Source organism: Mobula hypostoma, chromosome 2 (genome assembly GCF_963921235.1).
Source record: "Mobula hypostoma chromosome 2, sMobHyp1.1, whole genome shotgun sequence".
In the NCBI taxonomy this organism is placed as follows: Eukaryota; Metazoa; Chordata; class Chondrichthyes; order Myliobatiformes; family Myliobatidae; genus Mobula; species Mobula hypostoma.
Genome location: NC_086098.1, coordinates 175,253,778 through 175,277,011, shown reverse-complemented (window position 1 = coordinate 175,277,011; position 23,234 = coordinate 175,253,778). Strand labels below are relative to the sequence as shown.

Here is a 23,234-nt window from a genome sequence, read left to right as displayed (position 1 = left end):
ATAGCCACAGACTTTTTCCACAAGACACAAATGACTAATAGGGGAGGGCATAATTTTGATTGGAAGAAAGTGCAAGGGGGAGCTTTCTTTTATATGCACAGAGTGGTGAGTTTGTGGAATGCACTGCCAGGAGAGGTGACAGAGGCAGATACATTCAGAACATTTAACAGACGGTTAGATGGTTCGATGGTACTTGAATGAAGGGTAAATGGAGGGCTATGTAGGAGGGAAGAGTTAGATTAATCTTGGATAAATTAAAGGGTCGACACAACATCGGGGGCTGAAGGGCGTTATACTGTTCTATGTTCTGGGTAACAGGAGAGTGATACTGAGCAGCCAGAGGACAGGCTGAATGGCCTACTCCCACTCCCACTCATTGCAAATCTGAAGTTTGGCTGCATTTTCCCTCTGGACCTTCAGACGGGACACTGACCCGAGGCTTTGCTGAACTTCATTTGCTTGGGCAGCATTGAGGCAGCCGAGGCACATTTCCTCTTCCCAGTTCCAGAGCCTCCTTGACGCGATGGCAGTAACCGGCGATCCTGGGATGCTGCCCCTTTAGAATGGCTACCTGGCGGGGCGAAGACACGGGGAGGGAGGTTAGCTGCGAGTTACACCCAGCCCACCCCAACGCCCGGAAGCCCGGCCGATGCTGCGTCTCACCTGCGTGCCCAGAGGAAGGGGGTCTCCCGCGTTTCCGTTTCTCCTCTGGCTTGTGGGGCTGCGGGGCAGGGGGCGGGGTCCCCGGCGGCGGAGAACTCGCCGCTGTCTTCGGCTCCGCGGCCTTTGGCTCCGCAGCCGGTTCCTGGGGCGGCTTGCGTTGCCCCTGCTCCATCTCCTTCTGGACAGGCTTGGCCTCTTCCTCCCCTCCCTCCTTCTCAGCCAGCTTGCTTTCACTGGCCTGCTGACCAATGACAGACTGCAAACTCTTCTCTCTGAACCTCTCCCTTCGCCGGCCGCTCCCGGAACCGTTCTCCTTGTTCCGCCCACTCGCTGCATTCTGAAAATAACAGCAGGTGTGAGGCGCACATTCAAGCCGAGTTTAATGTGCAGTTCACGAATACAGTGAGGCAAAGCTACAAAGCAAATCTTGCTTGCAGCAGAATCACAGACAAATATAGATTCAGACTACACAGAATTGCTCAGAAGAACAAGAGGTCATCGCATTATACTAAGCAACACACACAAAATGCACGAGGAACTCAGGAGGTCAGGCAGCATCTATGGAGAGGAATATACAGACGGCATTCTCATGAGGACTGGGAAGGAAGGGGGAAGATGCCAGAATAAGGAAGTGCGGGGAGGGCAAGGAGGCTAGCTGGAAGGTGACAGGTGAAGCCAGGTGGGTGGGAAAGGTCAAGGGCTGGAGAGGAAGGAATCCGATAGGAGAGGAGACTGGACTATAGGAGAAAGGGAAGGAGGAGGGGAAAGGCAGCTGAGAAGAAGTAAATGGTCAGAGTAGGGAACAGAGGAAGAGGCAGGGGAAACTTTTTTTTGTCATTAAGAGAAATCGATATTCATGCCCAGACAAAATATAAGGTTTTGCTCCTCCACCCCGAGGGTGTCCTCATCTTGGTGTAAGAGGAGGCCAGGATCAACATGTCAGAACGGGAGTGGGAATCGGAATTAAAATATTACATCACATTATACTATCTCAACTTTGAAGATTGCAACCTATAGGTCAAAACAAAACATTTCGGCTACTGAGCAGTAGTGCTTTCTACATTACTGTATGGAACTGCATCATGAACCACCCTCAGTAGACATCTGAAATCCCTGGACAATACCACCAAAGATCCTTAGGAAAGATTTTAAGGATCATCTGGAAGGACAGACACACTAACACCAGTGTACTGGAGGAGGCCAACATGCACAGCATCTCCACCACAATAAAGCAATATCAAATCCGATGAACAGGGATGTGATTTGGATGCCTAACTGTTTCCTCAACAAATCTTTTCCTCCCAGTTGAAGTAACCTGATGGGCAAAGGAAACGCTTCAAAGTTAACATCAAACTCAGCCTGAACAAATTCAACATGACACCTAAAAACTGGGAGGACACTGCACAAACAGACACACCTAGAGGAAATCTGGTCGAGAGAGAGCTGTGCTACATGAGAACAACCTCTGCTGTGCAACAGAGAACAAGCAGCAGCTGCGAAAGGAGAGAATGAACAGCCCAAAGACCCAACCACTGACCACAGCCACCACTTACTCGTACCCACACTGCACCAGAATATGTGGATCCCGGATCGGCCTCTACAGACTCCTGAGGACCCACCAACAGACAACTCCTTAGGAGAACATCATACTCGATTCGAGTGATAGCACTACCATTGCCTCAATGCACTGTGCAATAATTTTATCTGTACGAACAGTACATGGAAATGACTTGGTCATTTGAAGCATCATCCAATCCAGCCTTTTTCTAGATAGTTCCCCTGCTCTACAGCCAGCAGGAACAAGCAAAATGTTTAAACTCTTCTGCAAAATACTTTAGACCAAGGGCCCCCAAGCTTTTTTATCCCATGGACCAATACCATTAAGCAAACAGGTTTGTGAGCCCCCAGGCTGGGAAACCCCTGCTTTACACCATAAAATAATAGAACAGAATTAGGCCATTCAGCCCATTGAGTCTGCTCCGACATTTCGTCATGGTTCATCTATTATTCTTTTCAAAGCCATTCTACCTTCAACACCAAGAACTAATCAAGAACTAAACTCCACTTTAAATATAGCTTAGTGTCTCCAGCTGTCTATGGCAATGAATTCCACAGATTCACCACCCTCTGTCTGAAGAAATCCCTCATCTCTTTTCTAAAAGGACAACCCTCTTTTCTGAGGTTGTGGCCTCTGATTCTAGGCTTCCCCACTATTGGAAACATCCTCTCAAAATTCATTCCAAGGCCACACTTGGAAGTATTGTGAGCAGTTTTGGGACCCTTATCTAAAAGAAGATGTCCTGGCATTGGAGAGGATCCCGAGGAGGTTCACAAGAATGATGCTGGGAATGAGAGGGTCAATGTTCGAGGAGTGTCTGATGGCTCTGGGCTGTGCTCACTGGAGTTTAGAAGAATGAGAGGGATCTCAATGAAAGCTGAAAGGGCTAGATAGTGGACGTGGAGAGGATGTTCCCTATAGTAGGGAGATCTAGGACGAGAGGCCACAGCCTCAAAATAGAGGGATGTCCATTTAAAACAGAGGTGAGGAGGAATTCCTTTAGCCAGATGTTGATGAATCTGTGGAGGCCAAGTCACTTGGTATATTTAGTGGAGGTTGATAGGTTCTTGATTAGTAACGGCATCAAAAAGTTACTGGGAAAAGGCAGGGGAATGGGTTTGAGAGGGGTAATAAATCAGCCATGATAGAATGGCAGAGCAGATCCAATGGGCTGAATGGCCTAATTCTGCTCCTACGTCTTATGGCTTTTCAATATTCGATAGATTTCAATAAGACCCCCTCCCCCCCATTCTTATAAACTCCAGTGAGTACAGGCACAGAGCCAAACTCTCCACATACATCAACTCTTTTATACCTGGGATCATTCTCTTGAACCTCATCAATGCTACAACATCCTTTCTTAGATAAGGAGCCCAAAACTGCTCAAAGTACGTGTTGCTTGAAATTCCAGCATCTGCAGATTTCCTCGTGTTTGCAAAGTACGCCAAATGCGGTTTATGTAAAGCCTCAGCGTACATCCTTGCTTTTACTATATTCCAGTTTTGTTATGCTAACATTCATTTCGAGAAAGGTTAACATTTACACGTGAATGATTTTCAGCGTGCAGAGGTTGGGCTTACAAGGACCGGAGACATACCTTCTCCCTGGAGGATTTAGGAATGGACTTGACGTGGATTTTCTTCACAGTCTGAACAACTCCATCGTAGAACTCAACCGTGTAAGAAGCTGAAACACAAAATTTACAATCGATCAGAGACCAGTTCATGTCCCAAACACCAGAACATTGAAGAAGAGCAAGACACCATCTGTCTCCTACATGCTAACTGATTCCATTGTTTTATAGTCATTCACAGGATGAGCCGACCCAATGTCCTGGAAATCTCCTGGCTTGATGGTCGCTTCCAAAAACACCACTTCACGGACATAGAGAACAGGATCGACGAAGACAACCAATTCCTTTAACATCAAGTTCAAGTTGAAATTTATCGTCATTCAACCATAAACCACCAAATGAAACGTTCCTCCAGACCAATGTGCAAAATATAGTACATATAACTCACTTAACACTAAGTAATATTACTACAAATAAATTTTAAAATTTATAAAATATATTCCAGAAGTCTGACATTAGGTGCCTTTATGACACAAGTAAACAGACAGTCCCAGCCCTGACACCAGGAATGGTCATTTGATTCCAAACAAATGGTTTATTGATCATTATAGATTGTCTTTCTAGTGCTTCCCCTCTCCCTGTCCCCTTCCCACTCTCAGTTCACAATAAAGACCCATATCAGAATTCTTTTGAAGAATACATCTCACGATGCTCTGAACATATCATCAGTGATGTATCCAGAGGTCATCGGGTGTTTTAGGTCTTTCAACATCAGACACCCTCACCAATGCTCCCTCTAAGGTGTCCACACATCTTTCGCTACTAGCACACAAAGAATTTACATCGTGATGGACTTTTGGACCCGGGGGAGTGGACGAGCTCAGGAGCCGCGGCCCGCAGCTGCTGCTGAGTCCTGAGTCAGGAGTAAGTTAACGTAAATGTAAACTTGCAGTGAGTGAAATAATCACGATTTGAGAATTATCGATCCATTAATTTTAATATGTTAACTGCCTCCATCACGGAACAGAGATATGGTGGGTTCAGCAGCAGCCTTGGGTGGCAGTTCCTGAGCTCCCTGGCTCCTCCGGGTCCTAAAGTCCTTCCTCACAATACAAGTTCTTAGTGCAATTCCTTGTGTGCTAGTAGCAAAAGATGTGTACATGGCAAACACCTTAGAGGGAAAATGACCCCCATCCAGGCAACCACCTGTGGTTGATCAAGTGACCACGTGTGTGCAGGTAGCATGTGCTGCAGATCCCCATGGACTGGCTCTCTTCATCCAGAACCATCTTGAGGATTTCTCTGATGCCTCAGTGATGCTGCCATTGGCTCCCTGCCTCCTTGTACCAGTGATGCCCAATCACTGAGGGCTCTGTGAAGCCCCGGCTGCCCACTTCAACGGCCATGCGCTTTGCCTTCTATCCCTACCATGGACAGTCGCTGGCCAATTCCTCGTATCTGGCAAGCTTCCTCTCGTGGACCTCCTCCCACGGTACTGTCGGCTCCAGCAGGGTGATGTGTTTTGCTGCCTCCGAGACCAGCAGGACGTCTGGTCTTAGTTCCAGCAGGGTGATGAGTTTTGCTGCGTCCGAGACCAGCAGGATGTCTGGTCTCAGTTCCAGCAGGATGATGTGTTTTGCTGCGTCCGAGACCAGCAGGACGTCTGGTCTCAGTTCCAGCAGGATGATGTGTTTTGCTGCGTCCGAGACCAGCAGGACATCTGGTCTCAGTTCCAGCAGGGCGATGTGTTTTGCTGCCTCCGAGACCAGGAGGAAGTCTGGTCTCAGTTCCAGCAGGGTGATGTGTTTTGCTGCCTCTGAGACCAGGAGGACGTCTAGTCTCAGTTCCAGCAGGATGATGTGTTTTGCTGCGTCCGAGACCAGGAGGACATCTGGTGTCAAGGTGGTCTGTGGGAACTTCAGTTGTTTCTGCTGGTCAGTCGTGAGCAGGTGCCAGAATCCCCGTGGGTGGCTTTACTCTTGCCTCTGGTTGCTCTTCAGCTCGCACAGAAATGATGGCTCATATCATGCTTATCATCACTCACATACGTCATGAAATTTAGGGTTTTTTTGTGGCAGTGCAACACATAAAATTTCTAATTACTATAGTACTGTGCAAATGTCTTAGGCTCCCAAGCAATATATACGTGCCTAAGAATTGTGCATAGTACTGTAACTCACCCACAACATAAAAAGTAACATTACCACAAAAAAATTAACAAATAAAAAAATCCACACTATCGACAATTAGATCACTGAACAGAAAAGGTGTTGTATGACAACTTAGCAGTTTCTTCAGTGTTGCAATTAACAGTATAAATTCCCCAGCCCCTGCTGTAAGATTCAAACTCTGCTTGAAATGGCGATGTTGCATTGCGAGCAACAAAGGTTCTCACAACCTGGAGTCAGATCTACAATGACTCACTCCACAAGAACTTTAGGTATTGCGTGTAGTCCTGCTCACCCAGGTATGGAGAGGATGCAGAGAGAGTGCAGAAGGACTTCTCCGCCAGGCCCCTCTCTGCCCACCAGGCACTCACTCCCATCCCCTAAATCTACCCCAACCCTAACCTCCACGCCCCTCCCTCCCCTAGAACTGCTTCCCCATCTCCATCCCCTATCATCCTAATCCCTCCCTGCCCTGAAAGCCACCCCCCCCCACTAAAGGAACCCCTAATCCAGCCTGGCTGGATTAGAATCAGAATCAGATTTAATATCACCAGCATATGTCATGAAATTTGTTCACGTTATGGCAGCAGTACAATGAAATTGTACATGAAAAATAAATATAGAGAAAAAAACTCAATTACATTCAGTATATACCTTTGTCTATTAAATAATTAAAATTAGTGCAAAACAACAGAAATAAAAATGCATTGAGGTAGTGATCATGGGCTCAATGACCATTCAGAAATCGGATGGCAGAGGGGAAGAAGCTGTTCCTAAATCGCTGAGTGTGTGCCTTCAGGATTCTGCACCTGCTTCCCAATGAGTTGAAGGTATTTGAAGATAGTACAAACTTGGGTTGTTTTCTCTAGAGCATCAGAGGCTGAGGGGAGACCTAACAGAGGTGTTTTTTTTTAATTAGAGAGGCATAGATAGGACGGTCAGAATTCTTTCTCCATGGTAGAAATGTCAAACACATGAGGACACGCTTTTACAGCTGGGGTGGGGAAATTTATATGTAACGTTAGGGGTAGGTTTAAAAAAATCATCAGGGTGGTAGGTACTTGGCATAGGTTATCAGAGGTAGTAATGAAAAGCAGGCAGTCTGGTGGAGTATAAAAGGGTTGTAGACTTTGTTGCCTCTAAGCTGCGTGCACGTGCGGCAATGCTCCCCCGCGTATAGCCTTTGTTGCCCTGCAGCTGAAGTGAAGGCAAACGAGAAAAAAGTTTACAAAAAAGTGAAAGATTTTCTTTGTTGTAGTGTATTTCATCATACACTTCAATTAATAAAGTCAAAAGTATGTGATTTTTCAATCTTCATTCTAAATATTCATAGTGTGCATATTACAAAAAAACACAAACATATGAAGTTTTCAAGCTATGGAAAAATTTCCTGCTCAGAGCAATGGTTGGTCTGTGCGGGGGTAAAATAAAAATCAGAGAGAACGTTGTTTATAGATAAACACATGAATTCAAAGGGAATGGAGGTCTATGGAGCACAGAGGACACCAACACTGTGGACCCAATAACCTGTCTAGTGCTGTACGTTCTATGTCTTATGTTGGTACAAAAGGTGCCACACTACTGGGTGGGTTCAGGAACTGTTATTACCCGACAACCAACAGTCTCTGAATCAGCTTGGATAACTTCACACATCACAACTCTCAGCTGAATCCACTACCTGCAGACTCATTTTCCAAGACTCTCATCTCAAGATCTCAGTATTGTTTTTGCACAATTGTCTCCTTTTACACATTGGCTGTTTATCAGTCATCGTTTGTGTATAGTTTTTCATAAATTTCTTTTTTTTTTTAAATTTCCTGTAAATGCCAGCAAGAAAATGAATCCCATGGTAGAATATGTTAACAGATATATACCTCTTGATAATAAATTTACTTTGAACTTTGAGAAAGATGTCACCATGCAGAGACAGCAGATATCTTCTGCTGGTGATAAGCGTGTTTGTTCCATTAATTGTTTCTGTATGCCATTCAATACAAAGATTTGGTTCTTGTTATTCTTATATAACTTATTATTTAATTAGTTTACTTATTTAACTTATTTATTTATTTAACTCTTACTGAACTAATAAACTTAGTTATCTTTTCACATGTATCCAACCAACATATATCTGCACGTTCCAGGCTCTAGCAAATGCCTAATTTTCTTTGCTCCCCTCTCCCTGGCACATTCAGAAGCAAAGACCCCAAATCTCCTTCCTTAGAATCTCCGCCTCTCCCCTTTAAGAACTGCCTCACCCTTCTGAATTCCTTTCCTTTCGGTCCTCCTCTTGCATTACCCGCAATTCTCCCTCTCTTGTCTTCCCCTCTCTTCTATTCCCATCTTAAAGTCACCCTGCTTTCAGCAACAAAAAACCCTCAGTTCCAGAGTAACGCACGCAAAATGCTGAAGGAACTCAGCAGGTCAGGCTATATCTACGGAGAGAAATAAACAGTCAGCTTTGCAAGCCAGGAACCTTCATCAAGACTGTAAAGGAAGGGCGAAAGAAGCCAGACTTTCAAGGACTCTTTAAACTCAAGATCTCAGCTTTATTTTATGGTTTCTTCCCTGTTCCTTTTCAGTGCTGACACAGAGTCTCAGCCCAAAACACTGATGGCTATTCCCCTACATAGATGCTGCCTGACTGGGGGGAGGGGTGTGTGTGTGTGTGTGTGTGTGTGTGTGTGTGTGTGTGTGTGTGTGTGTGTGTCTGTCTCTGGATTTCCAGCAGCTGCAGAATCTCGGAACGGGCCTGCGTCACCTCGCCCACTTACCATCCTTGTTGACTGAAATGACTTTGGCTGGATAAAACCTGCAATCTGACCAACACGCCAGCACCTGCTCACTGGGCCGGAACTCCTAAACACAGGAGAAACAATCAAGATTAAATGTGCTGCCACTGATGCCAAGAAAAACACAGAGAGCTGCACTCTCTTGTACAGCGTATACAAAAGTTTAAAGAAAACAATACTGCAATAAAAACAAGTTGCAGGAGACACTCGATGGTGATGGATGTTGTGACTGCAGTTGCACTCTATCTTGTTATTGAGAATTTCAACAAAGTTTTGGTAAGAATATTACATTTAATATGTTATAACTATATGCTCCTCTTTTAACAATCAACATCTGCATTTTGTTTGTGGGTGGTTTTCCCTAAGATATATCCTTTTGATACCTATTCCAGATAGCCATAGAACACTATAGAACAGAGACAGGCCCTTCGGCCCATCTAGTCCATATTAACCTTTCTAGTCCCATAGTCTTTCATACCCCTCCCATCCACCCATTCAAATTTCTCTTAAATGTTGAAATCGAACCCACATCCACTGTCAGCTCATTCCACACACTCACCACTCTCTGAGTGAAGTTGTTCCCCCTCATGTTCTCCTTAAACATTTCAGCTCTTCCCCCCCGCCCACTTAACCCATGGCGTCTAGCTATTTCAAAAACTCCCTTTTCATATCTTAGCAAAAACCAACCACAGATGTTCACCACGGCCCATTATCTTTCCACTTTAGAAATTGGGGGCAGCTATCTATGGCTTTTGTTAGATCCATCAATTTCTTGTTTGTTTGTAATCTTTGTCCTCAGTGTGACAGTAATGGATAATGGTACAGCTAGCTGCAAACTGGCAGGTTCTATTTTTAGTTTGAAAAGTGGTTACTCAGGTAGCAGCATCTCCTGGCAAAGATACTTTTAATAGGAGATATTTATCCCATACTCTGAGGGCAGAAAGTGACTTGGTGAGGCTAGGGCCAGAGGACTCAGCCACAGAATAGAAGGATGCCATTTTAGAACACAGATCAGGGGAGAACTTATTTTGCCAGAGAAGGCAAATCTGTGGAATTCATTGCTGCAGATGGCTATGGAGGCCAAGTCATTGGGTATATTTAAAGTGGAGGGTGATAGGTTTTTGATTAGACAGGGCATTAAAGGGTTAGGGGAAATGGCAGGAGAATAGGGTTGAGAGGGCAGCGTAGTGTTAACACAATGCTTTACAGTACAGGTGACCCGGGTTCAATTCCTGCTGCTGCCTGTAAGGCGTTTGTACGTGCTCCCTGTGACCAAGTGGGTTTCCTACGGGTGCTCCGGGCTCCTCCCACAATCCAAAGATGTAAATTGGCTCGTCATTAGGCTAGGGTTACATCAGGGAATTGCTGGGCGGCGTGGCTCGAAGGGCTGGAAAGGCCTACTCCGCAATCTATCTCAATAAATAAATAAATCAGCCAGCCATGATGGAATAGCAAAGCAGGTTCAAGGGGCGAATGGCCTAATTCTGCTCCTACGCCTGAAGGTCTATGGGTCAGGTAGCATCCACGGACAGAGAATCAGAGTGAATTTTCAGGCCCATGACTTTTCATCAAAACGAGGAATGTTTTAATATGCATTAAAGGGGAGTGAGCACCAGGGGAGGGAAGCAGTTTCAAGTTCCTGGGTGTCAAGCTCTCTGAGGTTCTAACCTGGTCCCAACATATCGATGTAATTATAAAGAAGGCAAGACAGCAGCTATACTTCATTAGGAGTTTGAAGAGATTTGGTACGTCAACAAAAGCACTCAAAAACTTACAGTTGTACCTTGGAGAGCATTCTGACAGGCTGCATCACTGTCTGATATGGGGGGGGGGGGGGCTACTGCACAGGACCGAAAGAAGCTGCAGAGGGTTGTAAATTTAGTCGGCTCCATCTTGGGTACTAGCCTACAAAGTACCCAGGACATCTTCAAGGAGCGGTGTCTCAGAAAGGCAGCGTCCATTATTAAGGACCTCCAGCACCCAGGGCATGCCCTTTTACATAGAAACATAGAAAATAGGTGCAGGAGTAGGCCATTTGGCCCTTCGAGCCTGCACCGCCATTCAGTATGATCATGGCTGATCATCCAACTCAGAACCCCGTACCTGCCTTCTCTCCATACCTTTAGCCAGAAGGGTCATATCTAACTCCCTCTTAAATATAGCCAATGAACTAGCCTCAACTGTTTCCTGTGGCAGAGAATTCCACAGATTCACCACTCTCTGTGTGAAGAAGTTTTTCCTCATCTCAGTCTTAAAAGGCTTCCCCTTTATCCTCAATCTGTGACCCCTTGTTCTGGACTTCCCCAACATTGGGAACAATCTTCCTGCATCTAGCCTGTCCAATCCCTTTAGGATTTTATACGTTTCAATAAGATCCCCCCTCAATCTTCTAAGTTCCAGAGAGTATAAGCCTAGTCCATCCAGTCTTTCATCATATGAAAGTCCTGCCATCCCAGGAATCAATCTGGTGAACCTTCTTTGTATTTCCTCTATGGTAAGGATGTCTTTCCTCAGATTAGGGGACCAAAACTGCACATAGTACTCCAGGTGTGGTCTCACCAAGGCCTTGTACAACTGCAGTATTACCTCCCTGCTCCTGCTCAAATCCTCTTGCTATGAATGCCAGCATACCATTTGCCTTTTTCACCGCCTGCTGTACCTGCATGCCCACTTTCAATGACTGGTGTATAATGACACCCAGGTCTCGTTGCACCTCCCCTTTTCCTAATCGGCCACCGTTCAGATAATAATCTGTTTTCCTGTTCTTGCCACCAAAGTGGATAACCTCACATTTATCCACATTAAATTGCATCTGCCATGAATTTGCCCACTCACCTAACTTATCCAAGTCACATACATCAAAGTTGCTGGTGAACGCAGCAGGCCAAGCAGCATCTAGGAAGAGGCGCAGTCGACGTTTCAGGCCGAGACCCTTCGTCAGGACTAACTGAAGGAAGAGTGAGTAAGGGATTTGAAAGCTGGAGGGGGAGGGGGAGATGCAAAATGATAGGAGAAGACAGGAGGGGGAGGGATAGAGCCGAGAGCTGGACAGGTGATAGGCAAAAGGGGATACGAGAGGATCATGGGACAGGAGGTCCGGGAAGAAAGACGGGGGGTGGGGTGACACAGAGGATGGGCAAGAGGTATATTCAGAGGGACAGAGGGAGAAAAAGGAGAGTGAGAGAAAGAATGTGTGCATAAAAATGAGTAACAGATGGGGTACGAGGGGGAGGTGGGGCCTTAGCGGAAGTTAGAGAAGTCAATGTTCATGCCATCAGGTTGGAGGCTACCCAGACGGAATATAAGGTGTTGTTCCTCCAACCTGAGTGTGGCTTCATCTTTACAGTAGAGGAGGCCGTGGATAGACATGTCAGAATGGGAATGGGATGTGGAATTAAAATGTGTGGCCACTGGGAGATCCTGCTTTCTCTGGCGGACAGAGCGTAGATGTTCAGCAAAGCGGTCTCCCAGTCTGCGTCGGGTCTCACCAATATATAAAAGGCCACATCGGGAGCACCGGACGCAGTATATCACCCCAGTCGACTCACAGGTGAAGTGATGCCTCACCTGGAAGGACTGTTTGGGACCCTGAATGGTGGTAAGGGAGGAAGTGTAAGGGCATGTGTAGCACTTGTTCCGCTTACACGGATAAGTGCCAGGAGGGAGATCAGTGGGAAGGGATGGGGGGGACGAATGGACAAGGGAGTTGTGTAGGGAGCGATCCCTGCGGAATGCAGAGAGAGGGGGGGAGGGAAAGATGTGCTTAGTGGTGGGATCCCGTTGGAGGTGGCGGAAGTTACGGAGAATAATATGTTGGACCCGGAGGCTGGTGGGGTGGTAGGTGAGGACCAGGGGAACCCTATTCCTAGTGGGGTGGTGGGAGGATGGAGTGAGAGCAGATGTACGTGAAATGGGGGAGATGCGTTTAAGAGCAGAATTGATAGTGGAGGAAGGGAAGCCCCTTTCTTTAAAAAAATGAAGACATCTCCCTCGTCCTAGAATGAAAAGCCTCATCCTGAGAGCAGATGCGGCGGAGACGGAGGAATTGCGAGAAGGGGATGGCGTTTTTGCAAGAGACAGGGTGAGAAGAGGAATAGTCCAGATAGCACAGCTCTTCTCACCCTGTCTCTTGCAAAAACGCCATCCCCTTCTCGCAATTCCTCCGTCTCCGCCGCATCTGCTCTCAGGATGAGGCTTTTCATTCTAGGACGAGGGAGATGTCTTCATTTTTTTAAAGAAAGGGGCTTCCCTTCCTCCACTATCAATTCTGCTCTTAAACGCATCTCCCCCATTTCACGTACATCTGCTCTCACTCCATCCTCCCACCACCCCACTAGGAATAGGGTTCCCCTGGTCCTCACCTACCACCCCACCAGCCTCCGGGTCCAACATATTATTCTCCGTAACTTCCGCCACCTCCAACGGGATCCCACCACTAAGCACATCTTTCCCTCCCCCCCTCTCTCTGCATTCCGCAGGGATCGCTCCCTACACAACTCCCTTGTCCATTCGTCCCCCCCATCCCTTCCCACTGATCTCCCTCCTGGCACTTATCCGTGTAAGCGGAACAAGTGCTACACATGCCCTTACACTTCCTCCCTTACCACCATTCAGGGTCCCAAACAGTCCTTCCAGGTGAGGCATCACTTCACCTGTGAGTCGACTGGGGTGATATACTGCGTCCGGTGCTCCCGATGTGGCCTTTTATATATTGGTGAGACCCGACGCAGACTGGGAGACCGCTTTGCTGAACATCTACGCTCTGTCCGCCAGAGAAAGCAGGATCTCCCAGTGGCCACACATTTTAATTCCACATCCCATTCCCATTCTGACATGTCTATCCACAGCCTCCTCTACTGTAAAGATGAAGCCACACTCAGGTTGGAGGAACAACACCTTATATTCCGTCTGGGTAGCCTCCAACCTGATGGCATGAACATTGACTTCTCTAACTTCCGCTAAGGCCCCACCTCCCCCTCGTACCCCATCTGTTACTCATTTTTATGCACACATTCTTTCTCTCACTCTCCTTTTTCTCCCTCTGTCCCTCTGAATATACCTCTTGCCCATCCTCTGTGTCACCCCACCCCCCGTCTTTCTTCCCGGACCTCCTGTCCCATGATCCTCTCGTATCCCCTTTTGCCTATCACCTGTCCAGCTCTCGGCTCTATCCCTCCCCCTCCTGTCTTCTCCTATCATTTTGCATCTCCCCCTCCCCCTCCAGCTTTCAAATCCCTTACTCACTCTTCCTTCAGTTAGTCCTGACGAAGGGTCTCGGCCTGAAACGTCGACTGCGCCTCTTCCTATAGATGCTGCTTGGCCTGCTGCGTTCACCAGCAACTTTGATGTATGTTGCTTGAATTTCCAGCATCTGCAGAATTCCTGCTGTTTATCCAAGTCACCCTGCATCCTCTTAGTATCCTCCTCACAGCTAACACTGCCGCCCAGCTTCGTGCCATCCGCAAACTTGGAGATGCTGCATTTAATTCCCTCGTCTAAGTCATTAATATATATTGTAAACAACTGGGTCCCAGCACTGAGCCTTGCGGTACCCCACTAGTTACTGCCTGCCATTCTGAAAAGGTCCCGTTTATTCCCACTCTTTGCTTCCTGTCTGCCAACCAATTCTCTATCCACATCAATACCTTACCCCCAATACCGTGTGCTCACTAATTTCCTGTGTGGGACCTTGTCAAAAGCCTTTTGAAAATCCAAATATCTCACTGTTACCATCAGGTAGGAGGTACAGGAGCCTGAAGGCACACACTTAGCGATTCAGGAACAGTTTCTTCCCCTCTGCCATCCGATTCCTAAATGGACATTGAATCTTTGGACATCACCTCACTTTTTTAAAAATATACATTACTTCTGATTTTTGCACAATCTTTAATCGATTCAATACACGTATACTGTAATTGACTTACTTTGTGTTTTTTTTTCTATATTATGTATTGCATTGAACTGCTGCTACTAAGCTAACAAATTTCATGTCACATGCTGGTGATAATAAACCTGATTCTGATTCTGAACAAAGGGAATGGCTGTGACGGGGTGGAGTCAGGAGGATCGGGACCAAAAACAGTAACAATATTTTCCCCAATGATATTGCTCGAACTACTGAGTTACTCTAGCAGATTGTCTGTCGCTCCAGATTCCACACTGCCATCTGTTTACCCATACGAAAATGCACTGTTTAATTAGACTAGACTAATACACACGAAATGCTGGAGGAATTCAGCAGGCCATGCAGCATCTATGGAAAACAGTACACAGTCGGCATTTCTCAACCCAAAACAATGACTGCTTATGCTTTTCCACAGATGCTGCCAGACCTGCTGAGCTCCTCCAGCATTTCGTGTGTTTTACTTAGATTTCCAGCATCAGCAGATTTTCTTGGCTGTTTAATTAGACCCTGCTTACTAAGCATAGACTTTACAGAAAAATACATCTTTTGCTGCGAGTCCTTGGCTTCCAAGGCACTGACTGATAAACTTGCTGCTGTTGTTTTATACATAATGTCAGCTCTAACAACTTGTTGCTGTTTATTTTCCCATAGACAACATCGCCACCTCTTGGACAAACTGCTGTACAGCAGGAAAAGCAACAACATGCTGAAGATGTTGGATTATCTTGAGCAACACAGAAACACACACACAGTGCTGGAGGAACTCAGCAAGCCAGCAGCATCTCTGGAGGGGAATAAACAGTCACATTTTAGGTTGAGACCCTTCATCAGGCCTGGAAAGGAAGGAGGAAAGAAGCCAGAATAATTAGGTGAGAGAGAGGAAGGAGTACAAGCTGGCAGCTGATAGGTGAGTCGAGGTGAGGGGGAAAGTGGGTGGGTGGGGAAGAGGGGATGAAGTAAGAAACTGAAAGGGAATAGATGAAAGAGGTAAAGGATTGGAGATGAAAGAATATGTTAGAAGAGGGGAGTGGTAGAAAGGAAAGGAGGAGAGGCACCAGAGGGAGGCAATGAGCAGGTAAGGAAAAGAGTAACACACAAAATACCGGAGAAACTCGGCAGATCAGGCAGCATCTATGAGAAGGAATAAAGAGTCAACATTACAAGCCAAGAACCTTCAAAGGGGTTCATTATCAGGTGAGGAGTAGAGAAAGGGTGAGGAGGGAAAACAGAATAAAGCAGCACAGTACAGGCCTTCTGGACAACAATATCATGCTGACCCCTTCATCTACTCCAAGAGCAACCTAACCCTTCCATCCAATATGACACCACCAGTTTTCATTCACCCATGAGCCTATCAAACAGTTTCTTAAACGTCCGTAATGTATCTGCCTGTACCACTGCCCTGGCAGTACACTCCACATACTCAACACACTCTGTAATAAAAATAAACTTACCTCCAACATCTCCCTCTATACTTTCCACCAATCAACTTAAAATTGTGCACCCATATTATGACTTGAAATGGAAAACGAGGGAAGGGGGAGTGGGGAGAAACTACCAGAAGTTAAAAATGGCCCCACCTTGATGGACTGCATGAGGATTCTGGAATCATTCGAAGAGGCAGGAAGTTGCTATTACCTTCCTTCCCCTCCTCCACCTTCTTATGCTGGTTTCTTCCCCTTTCCTTTCCAGTCCTGATCAAGGTCTCAGCCCAAAACGTCGACTGTTTATACCCCTCCCCTGACACTGCCTGACCTGCTGAGTTTCTTCAGCACCTCGTGCACGTCACTCTAGATTTCCTTCATCCGTAGAATCTCGTGTTTATGGACGGAATGCTCTTGTTCTGTAATTTAAGGTGGTAAAAGATCCCAAAGCATTTCAGGGAAATCAAAAAGAGGAGAACCGTGCTAAAGGTAGCAACAGTGACGAAATGATTGCTGAAAGGCATAGGTCCCAATGGGGACCTTGAGAGAGGAGTAGGAGATGGAGCATAATTGGGAAGAATGGCAGGTTCCGAGGGCTCCAAGGCTATAGACAGAGCTGGGAGAGTACTGGTGAATTAGTGGGGGGGTTCCAGCTGGAGCGGCACGGTATCATAGCGGTTGGCACAACGGTTTACTGTACCAGTGACATGGGTTCAATTCCTGCCACCACCTGTAAGTAGTTTGTACGTTCTCCCCGTGACCATGTGGGTTTCCTCCAAATGCCCCGCTTTCCTCCACAGTACAAAGATGTACCAGTTGGTAGGTTAATTGGTCACTGTAAATTGTCCTGTGATTAGGCTAGGATTAAATTGGGGGTTTGCTGGACGGCATGGCTCGAAGGGCTTATTCCACGCTGTACGTCAATAAAATAATCAGAATTAAGTTCCTTATCACTATCTGGAAAAACAAGTAAAATGTCTGCGATACAGTAGAGACAATGAGCACTGCACAAAAGAGACGGCGGCTAGCCAAAGATGACTGGAGAAAGCTTGTTCATTGCAACTAATCAGTCTAGAGCAGGAGTTCCTAACCTGGGGTCCACAAACCCCTTGCTTAACGGTACTGGTCCACAGCAGAAAAACAATGCGAACTCCTGGTCTAGGAGAAATAAATGGGAGCTAAAGGCAAATAAAGGATTTTTAAATCAATGTGCAACCCATCACCATTTTCTCCATTTTTTATTGATTGGCGATTACCATTAGTGATTCTCTGAGATGTTTCTGTGTTTCCTGTGGAGAATCCCTCCTACATTTGACTAAAGCTGTAAGACTTTCCCCAGTGGGGAACAGAGTGGAAAGTGACTAGCAACTCACCACAGTTGGTTCATCCAGTTTAGCCCCCTCCTTCCGCAGGAGGGGTCTTTCCAGGGGTCGCAGATACACGCTATCCCAGCTGAACCACTCATCGTACCGATGGTTCCAACGCTTGAAGTGAATCAATACCTTTCCCTCCTCATAATCAATCTTCTCTATGTGTGCCGTATACCTGTGGGGAAACACATGGAAAGCAAAGTTCATGGTCAGTGCCAGCCTATTCTCGGGATGTCACTGGCTAGTCCAGGGGTCAATACTGGAAAATCAGAGCCCAAAGGTTAATTGGAAGTCCATAAGTTGAAGGCCGAAGGCCGAGACTGGATTTTGGAGGCCTGAGCCCTGTCCTGGAGTTGATGGCCTGGATGTATGAATGGGTGGGTTGCTGCGGCTGTTCTGCTGCTATTGTGTTCTGCGCTGCTCTGCCGAGGATTGTGGGCACGTAATGTATGGTGATACATGCAGGCTGCCCCCAGCACATCCTTAGGTGTGTTGGCTGTTAGCTCAAATGACGTGTATTCTGATGTACACTCAATGGCCACTTTATTAGGTACACCTGTCACCTGCTCATTAATGCAAATATCTAATCAGCCAATCATGTGGCAGCATCTCAATGCATAAAAGCATACAGACGTGGTCAAGAGGTTTAGTTGTTGTGCAGACCAAACATCGGAATGGGGAAGAAATGTGATCTAAGTGACTTTGACCGTGGAATGATTGTTGGTGCAAGACGGCGTGGTTTGAGTATCTCAGAAACTGCTGAACTCCACACACAGCTGTCTCTAGTTTACAGAGAATGGTGCAGCAAACAAAACATCCAGTGAGCAGCAGCTCTCTGTGTGTGGGTAGGGCTAGAGTGAATGTTCTATAAAACCAAAGGAAGATAGAAAGCCTATGTTCAATGATATGACATGTTGCTGTAGAAAACAGACATTGCTGACTTATGAAGAAATTAGCAGTTCCCAGGAATGGATCAGGCGTACGTGAGTGGGTGGGTGGGTGGGTGGGAAATGGGCTTGTTTTGCTGTTGTTAACATGTTTTCTGGTTATTGTTGCTGTCGTGTTGTTCTGTAGAATATTTTGAGCGCACTGTGCCAGCGCCACAACATATGATGACACTTGTCCTTGGATATGCTCGTTGTTAAAGCAAACAATCTATTTCACCACATTTCACTGGACCTGATGTGAATAATAATGGACAACAAAAACTGTGTTTCCCGAATACTTTTGGGTGTATCTTAGGGATTTTCGGCTGGGGATTATGGAAATCACTATGAAATTTCCCTACCACACACCATTTTTTTTGAAATTGCCTGTATTTGTTATTTCAATTCATAACTCAAATCAGAATAACTGATGCCAGGGTTAAGGAAGGCATTTTTGTTGGTCCACAAATCAAACAGGTCATCAATGACAGGCAATTCAAAGAACTTCGAGTGGGACTGGAGAAAATCACACGGAAGGTATTCAAGGAAGTTGCTGTAAGTTTCCTTCACAACTACAGAGCACCAAACTACATGCAGCTGGTTGACAACAAACTTCAAAACCATGAAGTGCAAAATGTTACTGAAGATGTATTTTCTGCATTCCCATTTAGACTTATTCCCCACAAATCTTGACACTGTCAGTGATGAGCACGGTGAAAGGTTTCACAAGGACATTGTGGTCATGGAGAAACAATATCAGGGCAACTGGAATCCATCAGTGCTGGCTGATTATTGTTGGACACTTAAGCGAGAAGCCTCAGACACTGAGTACAAAGAAAAATCATCAACAAAAATTTTTAGCTTAGTTGAACTATTGCAAAGCATCAGCACTGTTATACAATTAAACATATTACATTCAATAAAAGTTAATTTTTTTGTTTCTCCAAATTCCTACGTGATACAAGTACTCTGAAATTATATTTGTGTTCAGCTTAAAGAGGCTCAAAGGTTCACCTATTATCAAAGTGTACAACTCTCAAATTTGTCTTCTTTAGAGGTCTATCAACAGACAATAGATGCAGGAGTAGACCATTCGGCCCTTCAAGCCAGCACCGCCATTCACAGTGATCGTGGCTGATCATTCACAATCAGTACCCCATTCCTGCCTTCTCCCCATATCCCTTGACTCTGCTATCATTAAGAGCTCTATCTAACTCTTTCTTGAAAGCATCCAGAGAATTGGCCTCCACTGCCTTCTGAGGCAGAGCATTCCACAGATCCACAACTCTCTGGGTGGAAAAAGTTTTTCCTCAACTGCATTCTAAATGGCCTACCCCTTATTCTCAAATTGTGGCCTCTGGTTCTGGACTCCCCCAACATCGGGAACATGTTTCCTGCCTCTAGCATGTCCAATTCCTTAATAATCTTATATGTTTCAATCATAATCAGGAAAACTGTCTGAGGAAGCAACATTTTTGAAAAAATTTGTCATCCAGTATAACCTGCCTGCACTCAGTCCTTCTCGCTTCCCTTCTACTTATAAATCATCTTTAATGTAGACAAAATCTGCTGGTTTAAGGTGGCGCTGGTGAATCTCAGCAACATCTGACTGGTAGCTAATAAAACAGGGAAAGCAACTTAATACTTTGTTAACCACACTTTTTCATGCAAACGATCATTGCAAGTAATAGTCAGTAACTTCCCTTTGGGCCTGCAGGCAATTTGATGTGACAGAACCAAGTCAAGGTGAGGCAGAGGGCCTGTCGACAAGAGCATGGGAAAGGTCAGGCACAGGCCAAATCGAAGCCCTGGGGTCCAGGCCCCAGAGTGTGTCAATGCTACTGGACACAATGTTTGGACAGAGATTTACAGACCGAATCAAGGCAGTGAAATCTGGCATTTCCAAGCGGCAAAACTTGCTGTATGGACAGAAATTTAAGCGCCAGGCCAGTTTGAAAAGATCAGGGTGTCGAGGTCTGAGGTGAGGAATGGGCTGGTTCAGATCCCTGCTCTAAGCTGCAGAACCTAATGATCAGCCAGATTGAAAAGGTCAGGGTTTCGAGGTCCGAGGCAAGGGACCAGATTGAAAAAGTCAGGGTGTCGCAGTCCGAGGCGAGAAACGGGCCGGTTCAGATCCATGCTCTAAGCAACAGAACCCAATGGTGGTCAGATTGAAAAGGTCAGGGTGGAGGGGCCCCAAGGCGAGGTGGGGGACAGTTCAGGTCAGTGCTCCACGCCATTTACTCAGCTCTGTGCTGAACTATAGGACTCCCTTTACAGACTTCAGCTCAGAAACACTATTTGGTTGTGGTTACTGTCTGCATGAGGTTTCTTTTTTCATTATACATCAGGTGTTCGATGTTCTTTTTTTTATGGGTTGTTTTATTTTTTATATATATATTTATATATTTTTTGTGTGCCTTTGTTTTGTGGCTGCCTGTTAGGAGACGAATCTCAAAAGATTGTAAAAGGTATACATACTTCGATAATAAGGGTACTTTGAACTTTGAAATAAAATGTCATAGATAAATGTTTCAGTATCACCCACTTCTCATTCAGTTACTAATTTGATTTACAATGTCCCACTGGTGTTCAGAACTACAGACAGTGACTCAAAAGTAAAAACGTCTGGTTGAATAACGTTACTATTTCACAATCCCAGGACACCCTTGCGTGTTAACACAGAGATGGGGACAAGGGATCACTGTTCCTGTCACACACCATTGTGAACGTGCAGCTGAGCAGCAGACTTGGTTAATAGGACCATAAGATACAGGAGCAGAATTAGGCCATTCGGCCTAATTAGTCTGCTCCACCAGTCAGTCATGGCTGATTTATTATCCCTCTCAAGCCCTTTCTTCTGCCTCCCCACCTCCCCCCCCCAACCTCTGGCGCCCTTACTAATCAAGAGAAAAGGACAGGAGAAATCTGAAAAAAAAAACAGGTTCAGAGAACTTCTGCCCAGGGGAAATGCATGACTCAATCAGCAGTCTCGATGTAACAAGGACCTCACTGACACACTGCATTGTGTATACTAAACACAAACAGAAACGCATATAATACACAGGAGCAAAATTAGGCCATTCTGCCCATTGAGTCTGTTCCGCCATTCCATCATGGCTGATTCATTATCCCTCTCAACCCCATTCTCCTGCCTTCTCCCCGTAACCTTCGACACCCCTACTATCAACCTCTGCTTTAAATATTCCCAATGACTTGGCCTCTACAGCTGACTATGGCAATGAATTCCACAGATTCAACCCCCTCTGACTGAAGAAGTTCCTCCTCATCTAAAGGGAGATCCCTGTATTCTGAGGCTGTGCCCTCTGGTCCTGGACTCCCCCAGTACAGAAAACATCCTCTCCATATCCACTCTATCTTGGCCTTTCAATATTCAGTTTACCTCATATTGACTGACATGCTATTTGTGGAAACCTTACAACTGTCCACAGTGCGTATATGTATGTGCTCTCAAGTGTTTCCTGATTTTACCATTGAAAGATCTGACTCTAATATTCTGCACCCACATTCCACTGACCTACACTCTACAAACTACAAAAACAGTTTCTACTTACCCCTCCTCCTGCAACTTGCCCTAGTTTCTTAGAAAAATTTATCGAACCTTTAAAACCTGAAAGAGTTGAAGGATTAAGGACCCCTACCACCCAGGACATACCTTTTACTCGGTGTATCAACACAGGAACATCCAGAATAACACACACAAAATGCTGGAGGAACTCAGCAAATTCTGCTGATGAAGGGTCTCGGCCCGAAACATTGACTGTTCATTCCTCTCCATAGATACTGCCTGACCTGCTGAGTTTGTCCAGCATTTTGTGCGTGCAGTGATAATTCTGATGCTGAATGCAGCTCTCACTTGTGAAAAACAGCTGTATACAAAGCAGGATTCAAATAAATTTTAACTTCGAACGTCAAGACAGGGTAGATGAACTGACTGTGCAGATTGGGAAAAAATATATATCGCAGTGAGTACTTTACTTTCTGACAGGAGCCAATCTTACTTTTGTGCAAGGCCTTAGGTTTTGAGCAGAACAACCCACAACACTCACCATTTCTTGAGTCGATCTCGTGCCTCGAGGCGAGCGCCCACTTCAAACGTAATACCCCGCCTACTCGGAGGCTTCTTGGACATCTTCAACACACTTTATTCCCTGTACAGAACAGACAAACCTTTGTAAGTTAATGATGTGCCAGTGCCAAAACAGACCCCACACAGTGTCCCTGCAAACCAGAAGCTATAGTATGGGCAGCTCCAGCTGCTTTCTCTCTGCTCCAGCACCTGGGCTCAGCTCTGACCTCTGGCACTGCTTGAATCTTCTCCCCGTAACAAGCCGCACCTACTCCCCATAACCACGTGGCCTTCTTCCAGGCGATCTGTTTCTTCCCCACATCCCAAGGACCTGTGGGCTAGCAGGGTGATTGGCCGCATTAAATTGCCCCTAATATGTATAGCTGAGTAACACCATAAAGACACAGGAGCAAATTAAGCCATTCAGCCCATCCAATCTGCACCACCATTTATTATCCCTCTTAACCCCATTCTCCTGCCTTCTCCCTGTAACCTTTGACACGCTGATTGCCGGTGCTGTAAAGCGTTATGCTAGTCATATGCTACCGTGCCGCCCATCTTGTGGTGTGCTGTCACTGAAATAACATGGAGAGGAGCAGGGCATCTAATTTGTGCCCGCAAAGCGGCAGCAATTCTTAAGGATTAGAGATTAGCCTCATTTGTCATACGGTAAAACAGTGAAATGCATCATTTGCAACAAAGTCCCAACACCGTCCAAGGATGTGCTGGGGGCAGCCTGCGAGTGTCATCATGCCTCTGGCCACAACT

The 23,234-nt window shown here is 45.9% G+C and overlaps 1 protein-coding gene across 4 annotated transcripts in view; it reads right to left on the bottom strand.

Annotated features, from left to right (window-relative positions):
• LOC134342689 (PHD finger protein 20-like) overlaps window positions 1-23,234 on the bottom strand; it is a 99,329-nt gene that overhangs the window by 52,024 nt on the left and 24,071 nt on the right. For all 4 annotated transcript variants that reach the window (XM_063041115.1, XM_063041114.1, XM_063041112.1 and 1 more), the window contains exons 2-7: window positions 22,447-22,548; window positions 17,454-17,625; window positions 8,734-8,818; window positions 3,819-3,907; window positions 664-1,000; window positions 434-571 (exon numbers count right to left, since the gene is read on the bottom strand). In XM_063041115.1, the coding sequence (XP_062897185.1) occupies window positions 434-571; window positions 664-1,000; window positions 3,819-3,907; window positions 8,734-8,818; window positions 17,454-17,625; window positions 22,447-22,529 (904 nt within the window). In that variant the 5' untranslated portion in view covers window positions 22,530-22,548. The remainder of the gene's footprint in view (window positions 1-433; window positions 572-663; window positions 1,001-3,818; window positions 3,908-8,733; window positions 8,819-17,453; window positions 17,626-22,446; window positions 22,549-23,234) is intronic.